At 40.4% G+C, this 17,859-nt stretch overlaps 2 protein-coding genes across 2 annotated transcripts in view; both read left to right on the forward strand.

The window, feature by feature from the left end:
- Window positions 1–17,859, forward strand: part of LRRK2 (leucine rich repeat kinase 2) — a 120,017-nt gene that overhangs the window by 56,087 nt on the left and 46,071 nt on the right. Inside the window, exons 20-29 of the mRNA XM_084616554.1 lie at window positions 6–194; window positions 2,582–2,700; window positions 3,267–3,333; window positions 3,890–4,110; window positions 5,520–5,770; window positions 7,713–7,861; window positions 9,018–9,111; window positions 11,709–11,895; window positions 12,824–13,005; window positions 13,535–13,764. Of these exons, the coding sequence (XP_084472680.1) occupies window positions 6–194; window positions 2,582–2,700; window positions 3,267–3,333; window positions 3,890–4,110; window positions 5,520–5,770; window positions 7,713–7,861; window positions 9,018–9,111; window positions 11,709–11,895; window positions 12,824–13,005; window positions 13,535–13,764 (1,689 nt within the window). The remainder of the gene's footprint in view (window positions 1–5; window positions 195–2,581; window positions 2,701–3,266; window positions 3,334–3,889; window positions 4,111–5,519; window positions 5,771–7,712; window positions 7,862–9,017; window positions 9,112–11,708; window positions 11,896–12,823; window positions 13,006–13,534; window positions 13,765–17,859) is intronic.
- LOC311514798 (myb/SANT-like DNA-binding domain-containing protein 7) lies at window positions 14,650–16,349 on the forward strand. Its single transcript, XM_084617485.1, has 2 exons — window positions 14,650–15,267; window positions 15,855–16,349. The coding sequence occupies exons 1-2, from the start codon at window positions 14,690–14,692 to the stop codon at window positions 15,910–15,912; spliced, it is 636 nt and encodes a 211-aa protein (XP_084473611.1). The 5' UTR covers window positions 14,650–14,689; the 3' UTR covers window positions 15,913–16,349.

Raw genomic sequence — 17,859 nt, forward strand, 5'->3', positions numbered from 1 at the left:
CTTAGATGCAGGTTCTGCATTGGCAAGAATGGTGCTCGGATACCAAATGAAGAGTTTTTCAGAAGACCGATCAAGATCCAGTTGTAATGTAACTTTCTCTGAAGATGCACTAGATAAAAGTGATGATTGGATATTCATGCCTGAGCTATTAGTAGACAATGTTTTTCTCTTGAGTGATGATATCGATAGTGAAGGTACATATACTCTAGCAATTTTGTTTCCTCTTAACAATGCTGGTCTAGAATTTGGGATGAAAATTCAATTTAAAGTATTTTAGCAACTATTGGACCATAAAGTAATAAGTAAGTAAAGTGTATACCGCAATTTATTTGTTTTAAGGTAGAACTCTTTGTATATAACTATAGGATATTTGTTATGGTATATGTGGAAAACAGTGGCAGGTAAATGTATGTCTTCAAAACATGAAACTAAAGTTCTTAGGTTTTAGGTTATTCACTTGATAATTTATTTTCTATCATTTCATTGGCTCAAATGAACTCACACTGAAAAAATAATAAAGGACCAAAACATCATATCACCTAGGAGCAAACACTTTTCATAAAACAGGTCAGATATGAATTGACTATCCGGCCTCATCCTCAAAGAAACCTGCAGAACATCTTCAAAAGATGAGCCTAGGAGCTTAATTTTAAAACTCTTTGCTAGACACTAAAAATCATGGTCTTAATAAAGACATTGGATTTATGGTTTATTACAGCAATCTGTAACCCACTAACCCCTCTTTTTTGTCTTATGACTGGAGAGGTGTTAACTGCCACTTCACCTCAAATGGTCTCTTCAAATATGTGTTCACTACTTATGCTAAACAATTTGTTCCACCCTGTATTTAGCTGTGACACTCTAAGTACCTTTTCCAGACCTGAATAAAAGCTCTGTGTAGCTCAAAGCTTGTCTTTTTCACCAATAGAAGTTGGTCCAATAAAAGATACCTCACTCACCTTCTCTATAAAAAATAGAGTCTTTATCACATCTTCAGAAAACTTAAATTAAATTCTATTGATGCATCTTCAACATACAATCTTTCCCAGCAGTAATTATAGTAAATGTTAATGTCATAACATTACATAACATTTCATTATAGTAAATAGTTAAAACACAATTTTTGCATTGAATTCAGTGACTAATTAATAAAATTGGCTAGACATTGTTACTTTGTACAATCAGATTTTTTGCTTTAATGCCTGTGTTATTTTTTGAAATCTTGGAAACCTAAAACCATTGCTCAAGAATTAGCATTTTAACATCTTTGTGGAATCAGAAAAGTCCAACTTGTTGATATTTTTATCTATTTTGTTTTTTTCTATTGCATTATTCAGCATCATTTTTCATTACTGTAGCATTGTTTTCCAGAAGTTTGTATGCTAGTAGATACTGTTTCTTGCCCCATATATCAAAACTGGTATTCATTTGTAAATTGTGTGAACAGCATGAATTCTTCTAACATGGTGGTCTTAAGATTTTAGAGCCCTGTCTCCTCCTCCACAAAGAATGAATATGAGGCACACAAAGATCTCCTACCTCCACTTCACACGTCCAGCAGATAGGAGGAAATAAGACTAAATGGGGCCCAGATATACCAAATCACAGGAGCCATCAAAACACTCAGACATTTCCCATTAAACAATGATGGGAGGGAGAATTTATATTCACAATACCATTAATTATTATTTATATTAACATTTTGTATGGTGGCACAAGATGTGAGTTAATTTCCATCCAAGGTGGGAAGAAACCCAGGAGCTTCCCATCCATCCTTCTCTCTTAATATCTAAAGGAATTAGGATTCTCTCTGTCTCCCTCCTTTGCCAGTCAGGGCTGAGAAAGCCATTGGACCTTTTTTAGTTCATCCCATCCACCAAACCACCATCTCTCACCTTCTCGTCCGAAGGCCAAAAGGGGCCAGATGCCTTTTTTTCTTTTACCCTCTCATGCAGTGGTGGTGAGTTGAGGGGATTCCACTCTTCCTCCCCTTCCCATTCAAGAGAAGGGGGTACTCAGAAGGCACCTCCCTCCCTTCCTTCCCTCTCAGCTTCAAGTGCTGCCACTCTGCTCTATAGGACAGCATAGGCAAAGAGCAGAAGAGGAGGGTAGAACTGCAGGAGGAACAAGGGCAGGCAATTGTAGATTACTCAACAGCAGCCACTAGAGTGGCCTCTAATGGCTGATGGAGCAATTTGTTCTAAGACATGCTGAAGCCACAAGTCTGAAATGCCCTTCCACAGCATGTTTGCCTGTATGGCTCAGAGCTCTCCTGCTTCCAAGCAGAGGAGGATATATTTTTAAAGACAATTTAAGTATCACAGCTCTACATTTCTGAAAATCCTGTTAGCATGAATGCAAAAGGAATGACCTAGCAAACTGAAGTTCATATCTGTAGCTTGTTAAATTAGTATAGTACATATATTCGAAACTAGAGTATGTTCTCTACATATTGCACATGGTATTGACTGGCTAATTCATGCTATTATTAATGTGCTGGAAATACTGCACTACGGTTTATGTTGATATGTGTATTATTTGGTTGAATTTTCTGTAGTCCTATGTCCTCACTTTGTATTAGGGAGTGAAGGTTCATTTCTGATGAAAAAGAAATACAACTCCATTGCAGTTGCTGATCTGTACAAAGATACATCCTTACAAAGATATTCTCCTACTTTGCAAAGGCATTCCAATTCTCTGGTAAGATAAGTAATTTAATCACTGTAAACCTCCATAAATCCATTATGTGTGTTGCCTGATGGAAAACTATTAATGATAAAGTATCAAGAAACGACTGGTGGTCACCGGTACACCATTTAGTACCTTATAAAATATTCCATAACTGTGTGATGACTGAGCTCCCATCTAAATAGAGTACTGCCATAGATAGCATTTTATTTCAGCAAATGTTTATGAACTGCCTATGGCAAACAGTACAAATAGCCATTCTGATCTAACGAGAACTTCAGATATGGTATCTTAATACTTTTAAAAGTAATTGTCATTTTTATGTTGCCAAAGAAAAATAGCCTGTAAATTTCATTATACTTTAAATCTATTCTTGTTTTGTATTACAAGTCAGTAATTCTTAAAAAATAGTAAGTAAGCTACTTTTTGTTAGATTTTAAAATTCTCACCTTTTTGGGTTACTGTGTGGATGACTTGGCAGATTGCTATAAAAAGAAAGTTAGTTGAATTCCTACATTTTTAGAGATGTAAAAATATTCACAGCTGTTGTTTTTTTGTTCTGTTTTGGGATTTATCAGGGACCTGGTTCAGATAATGAACCATTAGTGAAGCAAAGAAGAAAATTGTCTTCAGATGAATCTCACAGTAAGTCAGATGTAAAAATACATAAGATTTTCCAGTTTTTAACATTTTTTGTGGATAACTGTAATCTGTAATCCGTTGAAGTAAACTGTCTAAGCAACATTGGTACTGTTATATTCAAGAAAACTAGGGGGATGTTTTTTCCAAAAATAATATTTAGAAAAATTACTCCTAATACTTTAAACTTTATTAAAACAGTACAAATGTTGCTTATACAGTAAAGCACTTTTCTCTTCTTACAAAGAATTTCTGTAAGATTATGTATAATAATGTACATTCATGACAGCCCTAAGAAGCATTTTTAAAGCCATTTGTATTCTGCAGAACACCAGTATCCCTCTACTCCCTATAGAACCCTATAGGAATTTGAATTGTAGCTTCTTAACAGTCCTCATTGGCTCCCGTTTCAGCCAATATCTAAACAGCCATTGCCTTCATTGGGTACAGAGTTAGACCTGAAATTCTGTGAATTGTAATTCAGAGATAAATGAAATCGTGTTTATTAAATTGTTGTATGTTTTACCTGTGAAGATGAATGCTTATGTTTTTGTTTTAATAGAAGGGATCTCAAAATTCCAATCACATTTAAGACGATCAGACAGTTTGTCGTCTTTGGTCTCTGAGAAAGAATATATTAAGTCATTAGATCTTTCATCAAATGAGCTGGAGAATATAGATGCCATCAGTCAGAACTGCTGCTTAACTGGTCACTTGGAACGTCTTGAGAAATTGGAGCTGCACCAAAATGCACTCACAAGCATTCCAGAACAACTGTGTGAAGTAATTTTATGTCATTTTACATAATGCAAGAAAATTATCAGTTCTTTTAAGATCAAAGACCAGATTGTCATCATTGTGCCTATGTGTGTACATTCGCATCCCTAATTTGCATGTGTACAATTTTCATGCAGTAATTGAATGTGGTGGTAGTTGTGCAGACATGCTCAGGGAGTTTCTGTCGGATACTTGCTGCAGAGGGTCAAACTGGGAAGTATATGTTACAGATAGTTTGTGATTGAATTATGTAAATGGAAATCAGAACTGCTTATGTTACTTATATGCTAAAGCAGTGGTCACCAACCTGTCGATTGCTATCAACTGGTTGATCCTAGAGGATCTCCCAGTTGATCGCGATCTCTGACGGTGTAGCAGGGCTGCCGCTAAGACAGACTCCCTGCCTACCCCAGCCCCACGCCACTCCTGGAAGTGGCCAGCGCAGCTGCGGGGGCAAGGATCTCCCTCTGCACACTGCTCCTGCCTGCAAGAACTGCCTCTGCAGCTCCCATTGGCCGGTAACAGGGAGCTGTGGCCAATGGGAGCTGCGGGGGCGGTGCTTGCAGAGGGGCAATGTGTGGAGCCACGTGCTGCCCGCCCCCCACCTCCAGCAGGGGTGCGTTGGCCCCTTCCAGAAGTGGCGTGGGGTTTGGGTAGTCAGGGAGTCTGCCTTAGCGGCAGCCACACTTTACCCCAACCAGGAGCTTCCGGAGGTAAGTGATACCTGGCAAGAGGCTGCACCCCAAGCCCCAGTCCTGAGCCCCCTTCCGGAGCCTGAATCCCAACCCCCTCCTGCACCCCAAGCCTCAGTCCTGACCCCCTCCCAGAGCCAGTACCCCCACCGTCTCCTGCACCCAAATACTCTCTGCCCCAACCCTGACCCCCTCCCAGAGCCAGCACCCTGTACCCCTTCCTGCACTCCAACCCCCCCTGCCCCAGGCTCAGCCCCCTCCCACAGTGCGAATCTCTCGACCCCAGCCCAGAGCCCGCACTCCCTCCCAAACCCCTACTGTCTACCCTAGCCCGGTGAAAGTGAGTGAGGGTGGGGGAGAGCGAGTGACGGAGAAAGGAGAGGATGGAGTGAGTGGGGCGGGGCTTTGGGGAAGCAGCAGGATAGATCCTGGGTTGCCCTTACATTCAAAAAGTGATCTTGAATGTAAAAAGATTGGAGACCACTGTGCTAAAGGCTTTGTGTAATTGTACTAGTTAGTTTTATTACAGCATGCCTGAACATCCTCTTTATTTTATTGATATAATATTATATAATACATTATAATAATTACCATTTTCTCTCATTTTACTTGATAGGATAAATAAAATAAATCTGAATTGCCTAAATATTAATTTATTTTAAAAATTAGAAATTCATATCTGTGTGTTGCACTTTTTAAAAAGAAATTCTCCTTTTCTTTCAGACTTTGAAATGTTTGACTGACTTGGATTTGCACAGTAACCTGTTTGCATCTTTTCCTACTTATTTACTGAAAATGAATTGTATTGCAAACCTTGATATCTCTCGGAATGAAATTGGCCCTTCCTTAGCTTTGGATCCACATAGCAAATGCCCATCTCTAAAGCAGCTTAATCTATCATACAATCAGCTGTCATGCATTCCTAAATTTCTTGTGGATGTTGCAGAAAACCTGGAACAGTTAATGCTAGAAGGGTAAGAATAGTGCCAGTTTATCTGATTACTGTTTAACAAAAATTGCAGGAAATAATCAGTGTCACTGAATGTAAATTATTTTCTGATCAAAAATATGTTATAATTTAATTAAATTCACAAAAGCAAGGAGATGCAGAATCCAGGTTTCCCTTCCATTTCTTCATTTTTATTATGTTTCATTAGATGAGTTCATGTTTCTAATACCACCATGGTGGAGAGGTTTTTGCTATTCCTCTAATTCCCAAATATCTCTAACATCTTAGTTTATATTTCACACTGAAAATCTTTAACTCTCTGTTTCCCTTGTTCTTTCTTCTAGAATACATCCATTGTAACATGATACATTAATCTTAGAACTATCTGTATTCTCCTTGTCTGTCCATGTCCTGTAGAAATTGGTTACCGATTTCTTTTAAATTGATAGATGCTCTTTAGGTTGCAATCCTGCAAACACATATTAAGTCAGTGGAACTGCTCACATAGGCAAAAAGAAAAGGAGTACTTGTGGCACCTTGGAGACTAACCAATTTATTTGAGCATGAGCTTTCATGAGCTACAGCTCACTTCATCGGATGCATACCGTGGAAACTGCAGCAGACTTTATATACACACAGAGAATATGAAACAATACCTCCTCCCACCCCACTGTCCTGCTGGTAATAGCTTATCTAAAGTGATCATCAGGTTGGGCCATTTCCAGCACAAATCCAGGTTTTCTCACCCTCCACCCCCCCAACACAAATTCACTCTCCTGCTGGTGATAGCCCATCCAAAGTGACAACTCTTTACACAATGTGCATGATAATCAAGTTGGGCCATTTCCTGCACAAATCCAGGTTCTCTCACCCCCCTCCCAAAAACCACACACACAAACTCACTCTCCTGCTGAGTTTGTGTGTGTATGGGGGTGTGTGTGTGTGTGTGTGAGAAATGGCCCACCTTGATTATCGTGCACATTGTAGGGAGAGTGGTCACTTTGGATGAGCTATTACCAGCAGGATAGTGAGTTTGTGTGTGTGGTTTTTGGGAGGGGGGTGAGGGGGTGAGAGAACCTGGATTTGTGCAGGAAATGGCCCAACTTGATTATCATGCACATTGTGTAAAGAGTTGTCACTTTGGATGGGCTATCACCAGCAGGAGAGTGAATTTGTGGGGGGGTGGGGGGGGTGAAAACCTGGATTTGTGCTGGAAATGGCCCAACCTGATGATCACTTTAGATAAGCTATTACCAGCAGGACAGTGGGGTGGGAGGAGGTATTGTTTCATATTCTCTGTGTGTATATAAAGTCTGCTGCAGTTTCCACGGTATGCATCCAATGAAGTGAGCTGTAGCTCACGAAAGCTCATGCTCAAATAAATTGGTTAGTCTCTAAGGTGCCACAAGTACTCCTTTTCTTTTTGCGAATACAGACTAACACGGCTGTTACCCTATGTGAGCAGGTTTCAGAGTATGTCTGCACTGCAGTTAGACACCTGCGGCTGGCCCGTTCCAGCTGTCTTGGGCTCACGGGGCTCAAGTTAAATGGCAGCCCAAATGTTCATATTGCAATTAAACAGTCACTTGGCCTGAACCTTGCGAGCCTGAGTCAGTTGGCATGGGCCAGCTGCGGGTTTTTAATTCTGGTGTAGACATACCCTTACTTAATCATATGTGCTTGACGATTGGACTTTAATGTATAATCAGAAAATGACACTTTATTGCACACGCTAACATTTGAATTATAAAGTGAATAAATACATACGGTGAGGTATTCACATTGTCATATGCATTGGTATTGTGGATAAATCTCAATCCTGATCCATCAGTCCTTACTCAGGTAAAACTATTTTCAGTTTCTGTTTGCATAATTAAAGACTGCAAAATCAGGTCCATACTCTAACTTTCCATTTTTTAGCAAGTAGTTTTGTATAACACTTGTAATTTTGTTTTCCTTTACCTTAGAAACAAAATTTCAGGTATATGTTCACCCATATGCTTGAAGAAACTGAAAGTTTTAAACATTAGTAAGAACAATATTTCATCCCTGGCTGTTAATTTTCTCAAGGAGTGCACAAAATTGGAGATATTTAGTGCCAGGATGAATTTACTTGGTAAGTATTCTAGGAGTTGCTAAAAAAAGGGTGAGAGAGGTTTAGATGATACATGCCGTAGTCTAGATACGGACAAGGCAAAGCAGAACAGTTAATGTAAAGACTGCTTGAAAAACAGCAAGGTCTAATATACAGTATTAGCCTCTTAAACATTTATCAACAGTTACCATACTATATCCATTAGCCGCAGTTTACCACAACAATTATCACACATACAATACTATTTCCCTATGCTTGCCATAGGAAATAACTGTTGCATCTCAGGTACTGTGGTGTGATAACTGTTGATTAATATTAAACTTGAACTTCATTCTTTTCTCATGCCAATTTTACACCAGTATAACTCCCATTTATTTAAATGTATACTGGTTTAAATGAGATGAGTGAACCTTTGAGTGTCTGCATAGATTTCTCCTGTCATTTGACTAAGCAATATAGAGTGTAATTCAATGGCTTAAAACGTTTTATACAAAAAATTAACTAATTTGAGAAAATGTAATACATGAATCCACCTGTCCTAATGAATTTATAGACGTTCTTAAATTATTATTAGAATTTTGTACATGTCTATCCAACATACAGAATTTTTTATTTTGCATATGCTTATAATCTAGTTTCTCAGTCTTTCAGAATGTAGCTGTTGTGTCTGGAATAAATTAAGTTTTTTTTAAGCGATCTTTTATGTACATATGGTATTTTACTACATTGGTGGAATGACAAACATATATAGTATTAGTAACACAGCAAAATGTAAATAAGAATATTTCAATGTTGGATAACCATATGAAATTAAATGTCATAGTGTCTAATAAAAATTTAAAAAAAAAAAAAAAGGTAGAAATATTTGGAGAAAATAGGTGTTTAATTCTCCTCTAAACTCTTCAAATTGGGAGTTCAGTTTTCAGATGGGAGTTCCTGAAAAAGAAAATCCAAATCCTGTCTTTGGCAGCTCAAGTTAACACTTGGGTGATTAAAATGGTTATTTATGCTTCTACGTGCCAATTTGAGCACCAGAAAATAGAATCCGATACCTGTGTTTGGAAACTAGCCTCACAATCTATCTCTAATTTTAGAAAATGACAGCTTTATAAACTAAGGTAAAAAGTGCTGAAAAATTATGCCTAAAGGAAATAATTCAGTTTCTTTTCTATTTTAGATACCATATCTAACTTGCCATCTAGCATAACAAGTTTAAAATTATCTCAAAATCATTTTGTCAGTATTCCAGAAGCAATTCTTCTTCTTCCACAGTAAGTTATTTCACTTGTTAATGCCAATGTTGTGCCTTCTGTGAAGGAAAACCTAGTGGAATGGCCATTATTAAGCAGAAAATACGGCATGTTTCTACTCAACGTTTTCAGACGATCATCCTAAAAAGGCTAAATTGAAAACATGGTGACCATTAACTGAAGCCAGAGTCGGTCACTTTTTCTTCAATAACTGGAGGAAGCCTGAATCCCCTAGATGGTTCCAAACTATGAACCTCTCCTTTTTTTTAAACTAAAAGATGTTTTTAGGAATGCTGAAGCTGCCCATTTTTGCCTCCAGAGTTAGAACCAATTTGTTTTTTCAGGTGCAAAGAAGGTAGAAAAGATATTGGCAATTTCTCTTTTCATTAAGTCTTGGAACTTCATCCTTTTGCACAAAGCAACTGAGTCCAGTGGCTCTCTTCCCAAATATCTACGATAAGTTCTTTCTCAAAGAATAACACTGCTTATGGCCCCCTAAGTTGAATTGGGTTAGAGCTGCATTTGTCACAAATTATCCTGTTCCTTCAAAGCATTATTCATGTGAAAACTAGCTCTATTAAGTTTTGTTACAGCAACGTTAAATTTTAGCACATTGTGCCGAGTGCATTATTTTGGCCATCTTTTAATTGCAACCATATTAATACTAGGGATGTAAAGAATACTCAGTCCAGATGTGAATAATACACAGACCCATGAGGCTGGTTTTTAATATGTTAACTATTTTTAAAATGGCCTAACAACACCTCTCACACTCATGCACTTGCTCCTTTCCACTGGCACTCCCATTCCTTTCCACCACCTTTCCAAGCTCCAGAGAGATTTACTCGCCCACTTCCTCTCTCTATCCTTCCAGCCTCAGCACTACTCTCCAACCCACTTTTTCAAGTCACTTCTTAGGCACCAGTACTGCTCCTGTATACATCTCTCACATGGCAGCTCCCTCCTATCACTTCTCCTGGTTCTAGCACTGCAGCTCCACCCCCCTCTTCTATGTATCCAATATCTCTGTGGCCCCCTCCTGTTACTCATTCCAGTGTCCACTACTGGTTACATATTGACTCCAGCTACTTCTATAGAAGTATCTGGCACATAAATATCTTGTGATGCCAGCTACAAAAGTGCCATGTGAACACCTGTTCTCACTTTCAGGTGACATGGTAAATAAGAAGCAGGTAGCATTATCTCCCATAAATGTAAGCAAACTTGTTTGTCTTAGCAATTGGCTGAACAAGAAGTAGGACTGAGTGGACTTCTAGGCTCTAAAGTTTTACATTGTTTTGAGTGCAGTTATATAACAAAAAAAATCTACATTTGTAAGTTGCACTTTCACGATAAAGAGATTGCACTACAGTACTTGTATGAGGTGAATTGAAAAATACTATTTTTTTTGTTTACCGTTTTTATAGTGAAAATATTTGTAATAAAAATAATATAAAGTAAACAGTGTACACTTTGTATTGTGTTGTAATTTAAATCAATATATTTGAAAATGTAGAAAAAATCCATAAATTTCAATTAGTATTCTATTGTTTATCATTGTGATTTAAAACTGTGATTAATCATGATTAATTTTTTTGAGTTAATCATGGGAGTTAACTGCTATTAATTGAGAGCCCTAAAACTTAATATACTAATTGAAGGAGATGCAGCTCTCAAGCTTTGTTTCTCCCAGCCCAGAAAAGTCAGAAAAGAATACTATGAATTTCTTGCATAGTTCATACCTCACATTGAAATAAACATAGCTGCATTTGTTCAATAGATTGCACATAGAAATAAATACACACAATGCATGTGTTTCTTCAGCATGTTGTCTTCCAGTATATACATGCAAAAACATTTGGGGAAACAGTGCCTTTTTATTTGAATCTCGTAAAACACATTAAAATAAACATTCTTCTGATATTATATTGAAATGAATGCTCTGAGCATGTTTATTTTAGTAAAGATGCCATTATTGTGAAGTCACTTGAACCTGGGACCATTGGCTAAATTCTGCTCTGATATATGGGTAAAAACCTGGAATAATTATTGATTTAATTTGAGTTACTCCATATTTTCGCAGGTGTGACTGAAAGTAGAATTTAGATTTTGGTCTTTTATTAATCTGGACGTTACCATACAAGCTTATCATACTATATAAATAAAAATAATTATATTATCCCATATTGATGTAACTGCACATGCATGTATTTGAAAGTGCCACTTTTGGTTCAGTCACTGAAATAAGTATATTGATTACATTGAGTGTTCATTTCCAGAATATATAATTTCATGTGTAAATAAATACATTAAAAGTACGCTTTATTGAATCAATCCTAGTTCTCTGATTTTCTTTTCCTTTTTTTCCCCTGATATATCCACATCCTATTTGCAATATCTTCTCAGATAATTACCGTTGCTTTGTACCTTTAATTCCTTGAACATTGTTGAGGTTGGCCTTGGGTCGTCAATAAATTTCTATCTTCCTATCTAAATTTCCAACAGGAATTCTTATTCTAATATCTTCCCCCTTTGTTTGTTTATAACAGATTAATATATTTATAGCTAGTCTCCATTTTATTTATTTTCTCTGCTAATTTTCTCCTTTATTTTCTTAGTTTGCGATCAGTAGACTTAAGCAACAATAAAATCATAAACCTGCCTGGACCTATGCACTGGAAATCCTTAAACTTAAGGGAGCTCTTGTTTAACTACAATCAGATAGACATTTTGGACTTGAATGAAAAAGCATATGCATGGTCTAGGCTAGAAAAGCTACACCTGTCCCATAACAAGTTAAAGGAGGTAAAGTATGAATTTTTAGATACTTAAAAACATAGACACCAACTCTATGGGTGCTCCGGGGCTGGAGCACCCACGGGGAAAAGTTAGTGCGTGCTCTGTACTCACTGGCAGCCAAGCTCTCTGCTCGCCCTGCCTCACCTCACCTCACCTCCTCCTCTGCCTCCTCCCTGAGCGTGCCGTGTCCCCACTTCTCCACCTACCTCCCAGCACTTGCTGTTGCCAAACAGCTGTAGCAAGCTCTGAGAGGGAGGGGGGAGAAGCGGGAACATGGTGCGCTCAGGGGAGGAGGCGGGGAAGAGGTGGCAGCAGGGATTTGGGAAGGAGTCGGAATAGGGGCAGGAAGGGGGTGGAGTAGGGGGTGGGGACTTTGGGGAAGGGATTGGAATGGGGGTGGGAGGGGGTGGGTCAGGGGTGGAGTCGGGGCGGGACCAGGGGCAGGGGGGGGGTCGAGCACCCATCGGTGCCTAAGCTTAAAAATATCAAACCACTTTTCATATTTATATATGGTCTTTAAAATGATCACTTGGTTTTCAGATCAACCCTAAATTAAATTCCGCCCTTCTTGCGCTACTTTTTGTGATTGAAGACCCTAGTAGTAAAATAGCATGTAATTAGAACTGTGTATTGCCTTTGAAAAGAATATGACTATCTTTCCTTAAACTTTTTCTGTCTTTAATCTATGGTAAGAGTAGTGTTTGTCGTCTTCTTTGTAAAAGGGATATAAAATTAGTTCTTTAAGAGTTACTTTCTTGTCCGATCAAGATATTAGGTATGTGTACTTTAGATGATGATAATAACTGGAAAAAAAGAATTGGCATTGTGTTTGGTCTTATTAAATATTTGCTTAAGATATTCATCTTCATATATAGACAAATAAATGCTCACTTTTAGTAAATGCTCAAATGTTTATTAACTTTTCTCTATCCAGATTCCTCCTCAGATTGGCTTCCTTGAAAACTTGACATCTCTGGATGTAAGTTATAATCCTGGCTTGAGTTCCTTTCCAGATGAAATGGGAAAGTTGTCCAAAGTCTGGGATCTTCCTTTGGATGGGCTTCATCTTAATTTAGATTTCAAACATGTTGGATGCAAAGCCAGAGACATTATAAGGTTTGTTATCCTATTGTTGTCTGTTTTTCATGTCTTCATGGAATACACCGTGGATAGTGTGGTAACAATATGCCCCTTTAAAGGTATCAACTGATTTCCCACCTAATCTTTTACTTAGTTATGATTCTGGTGAATCTTTGTTCCTCAAGAAAAATGTGGTCCATAGCCATATGAAAATGTAATAGTACCGCTTTATGAGTTGATGATACCTCCAGAAAAGCATATGACTCTTACACAAACAAAGGTATTCAATGGTTGCTTAGTACATCTGTAATATGTTACAATATGTCACTCATAGAAAGTTTTGCAGAAGTTATTCAAAACACACAAGATATTTAGTCTGTGTTTAAACATTTTTTAAAAATCCAAAATGAACACACATACTGTCAAAAAGATTACATGTAATATTAAAGAATTGTTTACGTAAATAATTTGAAAAGGGGTTGGCGTTATCTTGGTTTGTCAGTTCGAGACTTCTTTTGGTATGTGTCTTTATTATACACTTCTTATCAACTATTTTTCATGCCAGGTTTCTTCAGCAGCGGCTAAAGAAGGCTGTCCCTTATAACAGAATGAAACTCATGATTGTGGGAAATACTGGCAGTGGTAAAACTACACTGTTACAACAACTAATGAAATGCAAGCGATCAGATTTGGGGACACAGAATCCTACAATAGGCATAGATGTAAAGGACTGGTCAGTTCCAGTGAAAGGCAAAGTGAAGAAGGATTTGATATTAAATGTCTGGGATTTTGCAGGTATTCTGTTCACAAACCTATTAATTTATTGCCCTGATTAACTCATATATACAATGCTTGTTCCTAGAAACGGTCTGTAAAATCTCAAACCACATATAGCAGAATCTTGCTAATTCATACTCAGGATCAAGGAACTCATTGTGAGTTACTGAATTTTGCAAATTAGTGATTAATTGAACAAATACATAAAACAAAAGATCCAAGGATACCTCCATCATTAAATGTACTCTGATCACTTATTTTGATAATAGTGGTTTAGTATTAATTATAATGTGACTACAGAATAGTTGAGTACTGCAATTTGCTGTAGAATCATAAAAATGTAGGACTGAATGGGACAGGAAGAGATCATCTAATCCATCCCCCTGCACTAAGGCAAAATTAAGTTAAATTATAGTTAAAGTTACAGGCCATAACAGTTGTATAAGGGCTCCCTCTGGTGTACTTCATCAGAATTCTGTTCGGGTAAACCAAAAGGGATACATATGCAGGCTAAGCGTACACTAACCACCCTAATTTTTTATCTTGCCTTTAAGTTTTTCCAATATGCCTATCACGTTTGTATGTTAGCCCTGGTCTACACTAGGACTTTAGGTCGAATTTAGCAACGTTAAATCGATTTAAACCTGCACCCGTCCACACAGTGAAGCCCTTTATTTCGACTTAAAGGGCTCTTAAAATCGATTTCCTTACTCCACCCCTGACAAGTGGATTAGCGCTTAAATCGACGTTCCCAGCTCGAATTTGGGGTACTGTGGACACAATTCGATGGTATTGGCCTCCGGGAGCTATCCCAGAGTGCTCCATTCTGACCGCTCTGGACAGCACTCTCAACTCAGATGCACTGGCCAGGTAGACAGGAAAAGAACCGCGAACTTTTGAATCTCATTTCCTGTTTGGCCAGCGTGGCAAGCTGCAGGTGACCATGCAGAGCTCATCAGCACAGGTGACCATGATGGAGTCCCAGAATCGCAAAAGAGCTCCAGCATGGACCGAACGGGAGGTACGGGATCTGATCGCTGTTTGGGGAGAGGAATCCGTGCTATCAGAACTTCGTTCCAGTTTTCGAAATTCCAAAACCTTTGTGAAAATCTCCCAGGGCATGAAGGACAGAGGCCATAACAGGGACCCGAAGCAGTGCCGCGTGAAACTGAAGGAGCTGAGGCAAGCCTACCAGAAAACCAGAGAGGCGAACAGCCGCTCTGGGTCAGAGCCCCAAACATGCCGCTTCTATGATGAGCTGCATGCCATTTTAGGGGGTTCAGCCACCACTACCCCAGCCGTGTTGTTTGACTCCTTCAATGGAGATGGAGGCAATACGGAAGCAGGTTTTGGGGACGAAGAAGATGAGGAGGAGGTTGTAGATAGCTCACAGCAAGCAAGCGGAGAAACCGGTTTTCCCGACAGCCAGGAACTGTTTCTCACCCTAGACCTGGAGCCAGTACCCCCCCGAACCCACCCAAGGCTGCCTCCTGGACCCAGCAGGCGGAGAAGGGACCTCTGGTGAGTGTACCTTTTAAAATGCTATACATGATTTAAAAGCAAGCATGTGAAAGGATTACTTTGCCCTGGCATTTGCGATTCTCCTAGATGTAGTCCTAAAGCCTTTGCAAAAGGTTTCTGGGGAGGGCAGCCTTATTTCGTCCTTCATGGTAGGACACTTTATCACTCCAGGCCAGTAACACATACTCGGGAATCACTGTAGAACAAAGCATTGCAGTGTATGTTTGCTGGCATTCAACCAAAATCCGTTCTTTCTCTCTCTGTGTTATCCTCAGGAGAGTGAGATATAATTCATGGTCACCTGGTTGAAATAGGGTGCTTTTCTTCAGGGACACTCAGTATAGCCCATTCCTGCTGGGCTGTTTGCCTGTGGCTGAACAGAAATGTTCCCCGCTGTTAGCCACAGGGAGGGGGGAAGGTTGAGGGGGTAGTCACGCGGTGGGAGGAGGCAAAATGCGACCTTGTAACGAAAGCACATGTGCTATGTATGTAATGTTAACAGCAAGGTTTACCCTGAAAGAGTGTAGCGACTGTTTTATAAAATGTGTCTTTTTAAATACCGCTGTCCCTTTTTTTTTCTCCACCAGCTGCATGTGTTTCAATGATCACAGGATCTTCTCCTTCCCAGAGGCTAGTGAAGCTTAGAAAGAAAAAAAAACGCACTCGCGATGAAATGTTCTCCGAGCTCATGCTGTCCTCCCACACTGACAGAGCACAGACGAATGCGTGGAGGCAAATAATGTCAGAGTGCAGGAAAGCACAAAATGACCGGGAGGAGAGGTGGCGGGCTGAAGAGAGTAAGTGGCGGGCTGAAGACAGGGCTGAAGCTCAAATGTGGCGGCAGCGTGATGAGAGGAGGCAGGATTCAATGCTGAGGCTGCTGCAGGACCAAACCAGAATGCTCCAGTGTATGGTTGAGCTGCAGCAAAGGCAGCTGGAGCACAGACTGCCACTGCTGCCCCTCTGTAACCAACCGCCCTCCTCCCCAAGTTCCATAGCCTCCACACCCAGACGCCCAAGAACGCGGTGGGGGGGCCTCCAGCCAGCCAGCCACTCCACAACAGAGGATTGCCCAAAAAAAAGAAGGCTGTCATTCAATAAATTTTAAAGTTGTAAACTTTTAAAGTGCTGTGCTTAAAGTGCTGTGTGGCATTTTCCTTCCCTCCTCCACCACCCCTCCTGGGATACCTTGGTAGTCATCTCCCTATTTGTGTGATGAATGAATAACGAATGCATGACTGTGAAGCAGCAATGACTTTATTGCCTCTGCAAGCGGTGATTAAAGGGAGGAGGGGAGGGTGGTTAGCTTACAGGGAAGTAGAGTGAACCAAGGGGCGGGGGGTTTCATCAAGGAGAAACAAACAGAACTTTCACACTGTATCCTGGCCAGTCATGAAACTGGTTTTCAAAGCTTCTCTGATGCGTACCGCGCCCTCCTGAGCTCTTCTAACCGCCCTGGTGTCTGGCTGCGCGTAACCAGCAGCTAGGCGATTTGCCTCAACCTCCCACCCCGCCATAAACGTCTCCCCCTTACTCTCACAGATATTGTGGAGCACACAGCAAGCAGTAATAACAGTGGGAATATTGGTTTCGCTGAGGTCTAAGCGAGTCAGTAAACTGCGCCAGCGCGCCTTTAAACGTCCAAATGCACATTCTACCACCATTCTGCACTTGCTCATCCTGTAGTTGAACAGCTCCTGACCACTGTCCAGGCTGCCTGTGTACGGCTTCATGAGCCATGGCATTAAGGGGTAGGCTGGGTCCCCAAGGATACATATAGGCATTTCAACATCCCCAACAGTTATTTTCTGGTCTGGGAAGAAAGTCCCTTCCTGCAGCTTTTGAAACAGACCAGAGTTCCTGAAGATGCGAGCGTCATGCACCTTTCCCGGCCATCCCACGTTGATGTTGGTGAAACGTCCCTTGTGATCCACCAGAGCTTGCAGCACTATCGAAAAGTACCCCTTGCGGTTTATGTACTCGGCGGCTTGGTGCTCCGGTGCCAAGATAGGGATATGGGTTCCGTCTATAGCCCCACCACAGTTAGGGAATCCCATTGCAGCAAAGCCATCCACTATGACCTGCACATTTCCCAGGGTCACTACCCTTGATATCAGCAGATCTTTGATTGCGTGAGCTACTTGCATCACAGCAGCCCCCACAGTAGATTTGCCCACTCCAAATTGATTCCCAACTGACCGGTAGCTGTCTGGCGTTGCAAGCTTCCACAGGGCTATCGCCACTCGCTTCTCAACTGTGAGGGCTGCTCTCATCCTGGTATTCATGCGCTTCAGGGCAGGGGAAAGCAAGTCACAAAGTTCCATGAAAGTGCCCTTACGCATGCGAAAGTTTCGCAGCCACTGGGAATTGTCCCAGACCTGCAACACTATGCGGTCCCACCAGTCTGTGCTTGTTTCCCGAGCCCAGAATCGGCGTTCCACAGCATGAACCTGCCCCATTAGCACCATGATGCATGCATTGGCAGGGCCCATGCTTTCAGAGAAATCTCTGTCCATGTCCTGATCGCTCACGGGACCGCGCTGACGTCGCCTCCTCGCCCGGTATCGCGTTGCCATGTTCTGGTGCTGCATA

The sequence above is a fragment of the Lepidochelys olivacea genome (genome assembly GCF_965140295.1).
Source record: "Lepidochelys olivacea isolate rLepOli2 genome assembly, chromosome: 1".
In the NCBI taxonomy this organism is placed as follows: Eukaryota; Metazoa; Chordata; order Testudines; family Cheloniidae; genus Lepidochelys; species Lepidochelys olivacea.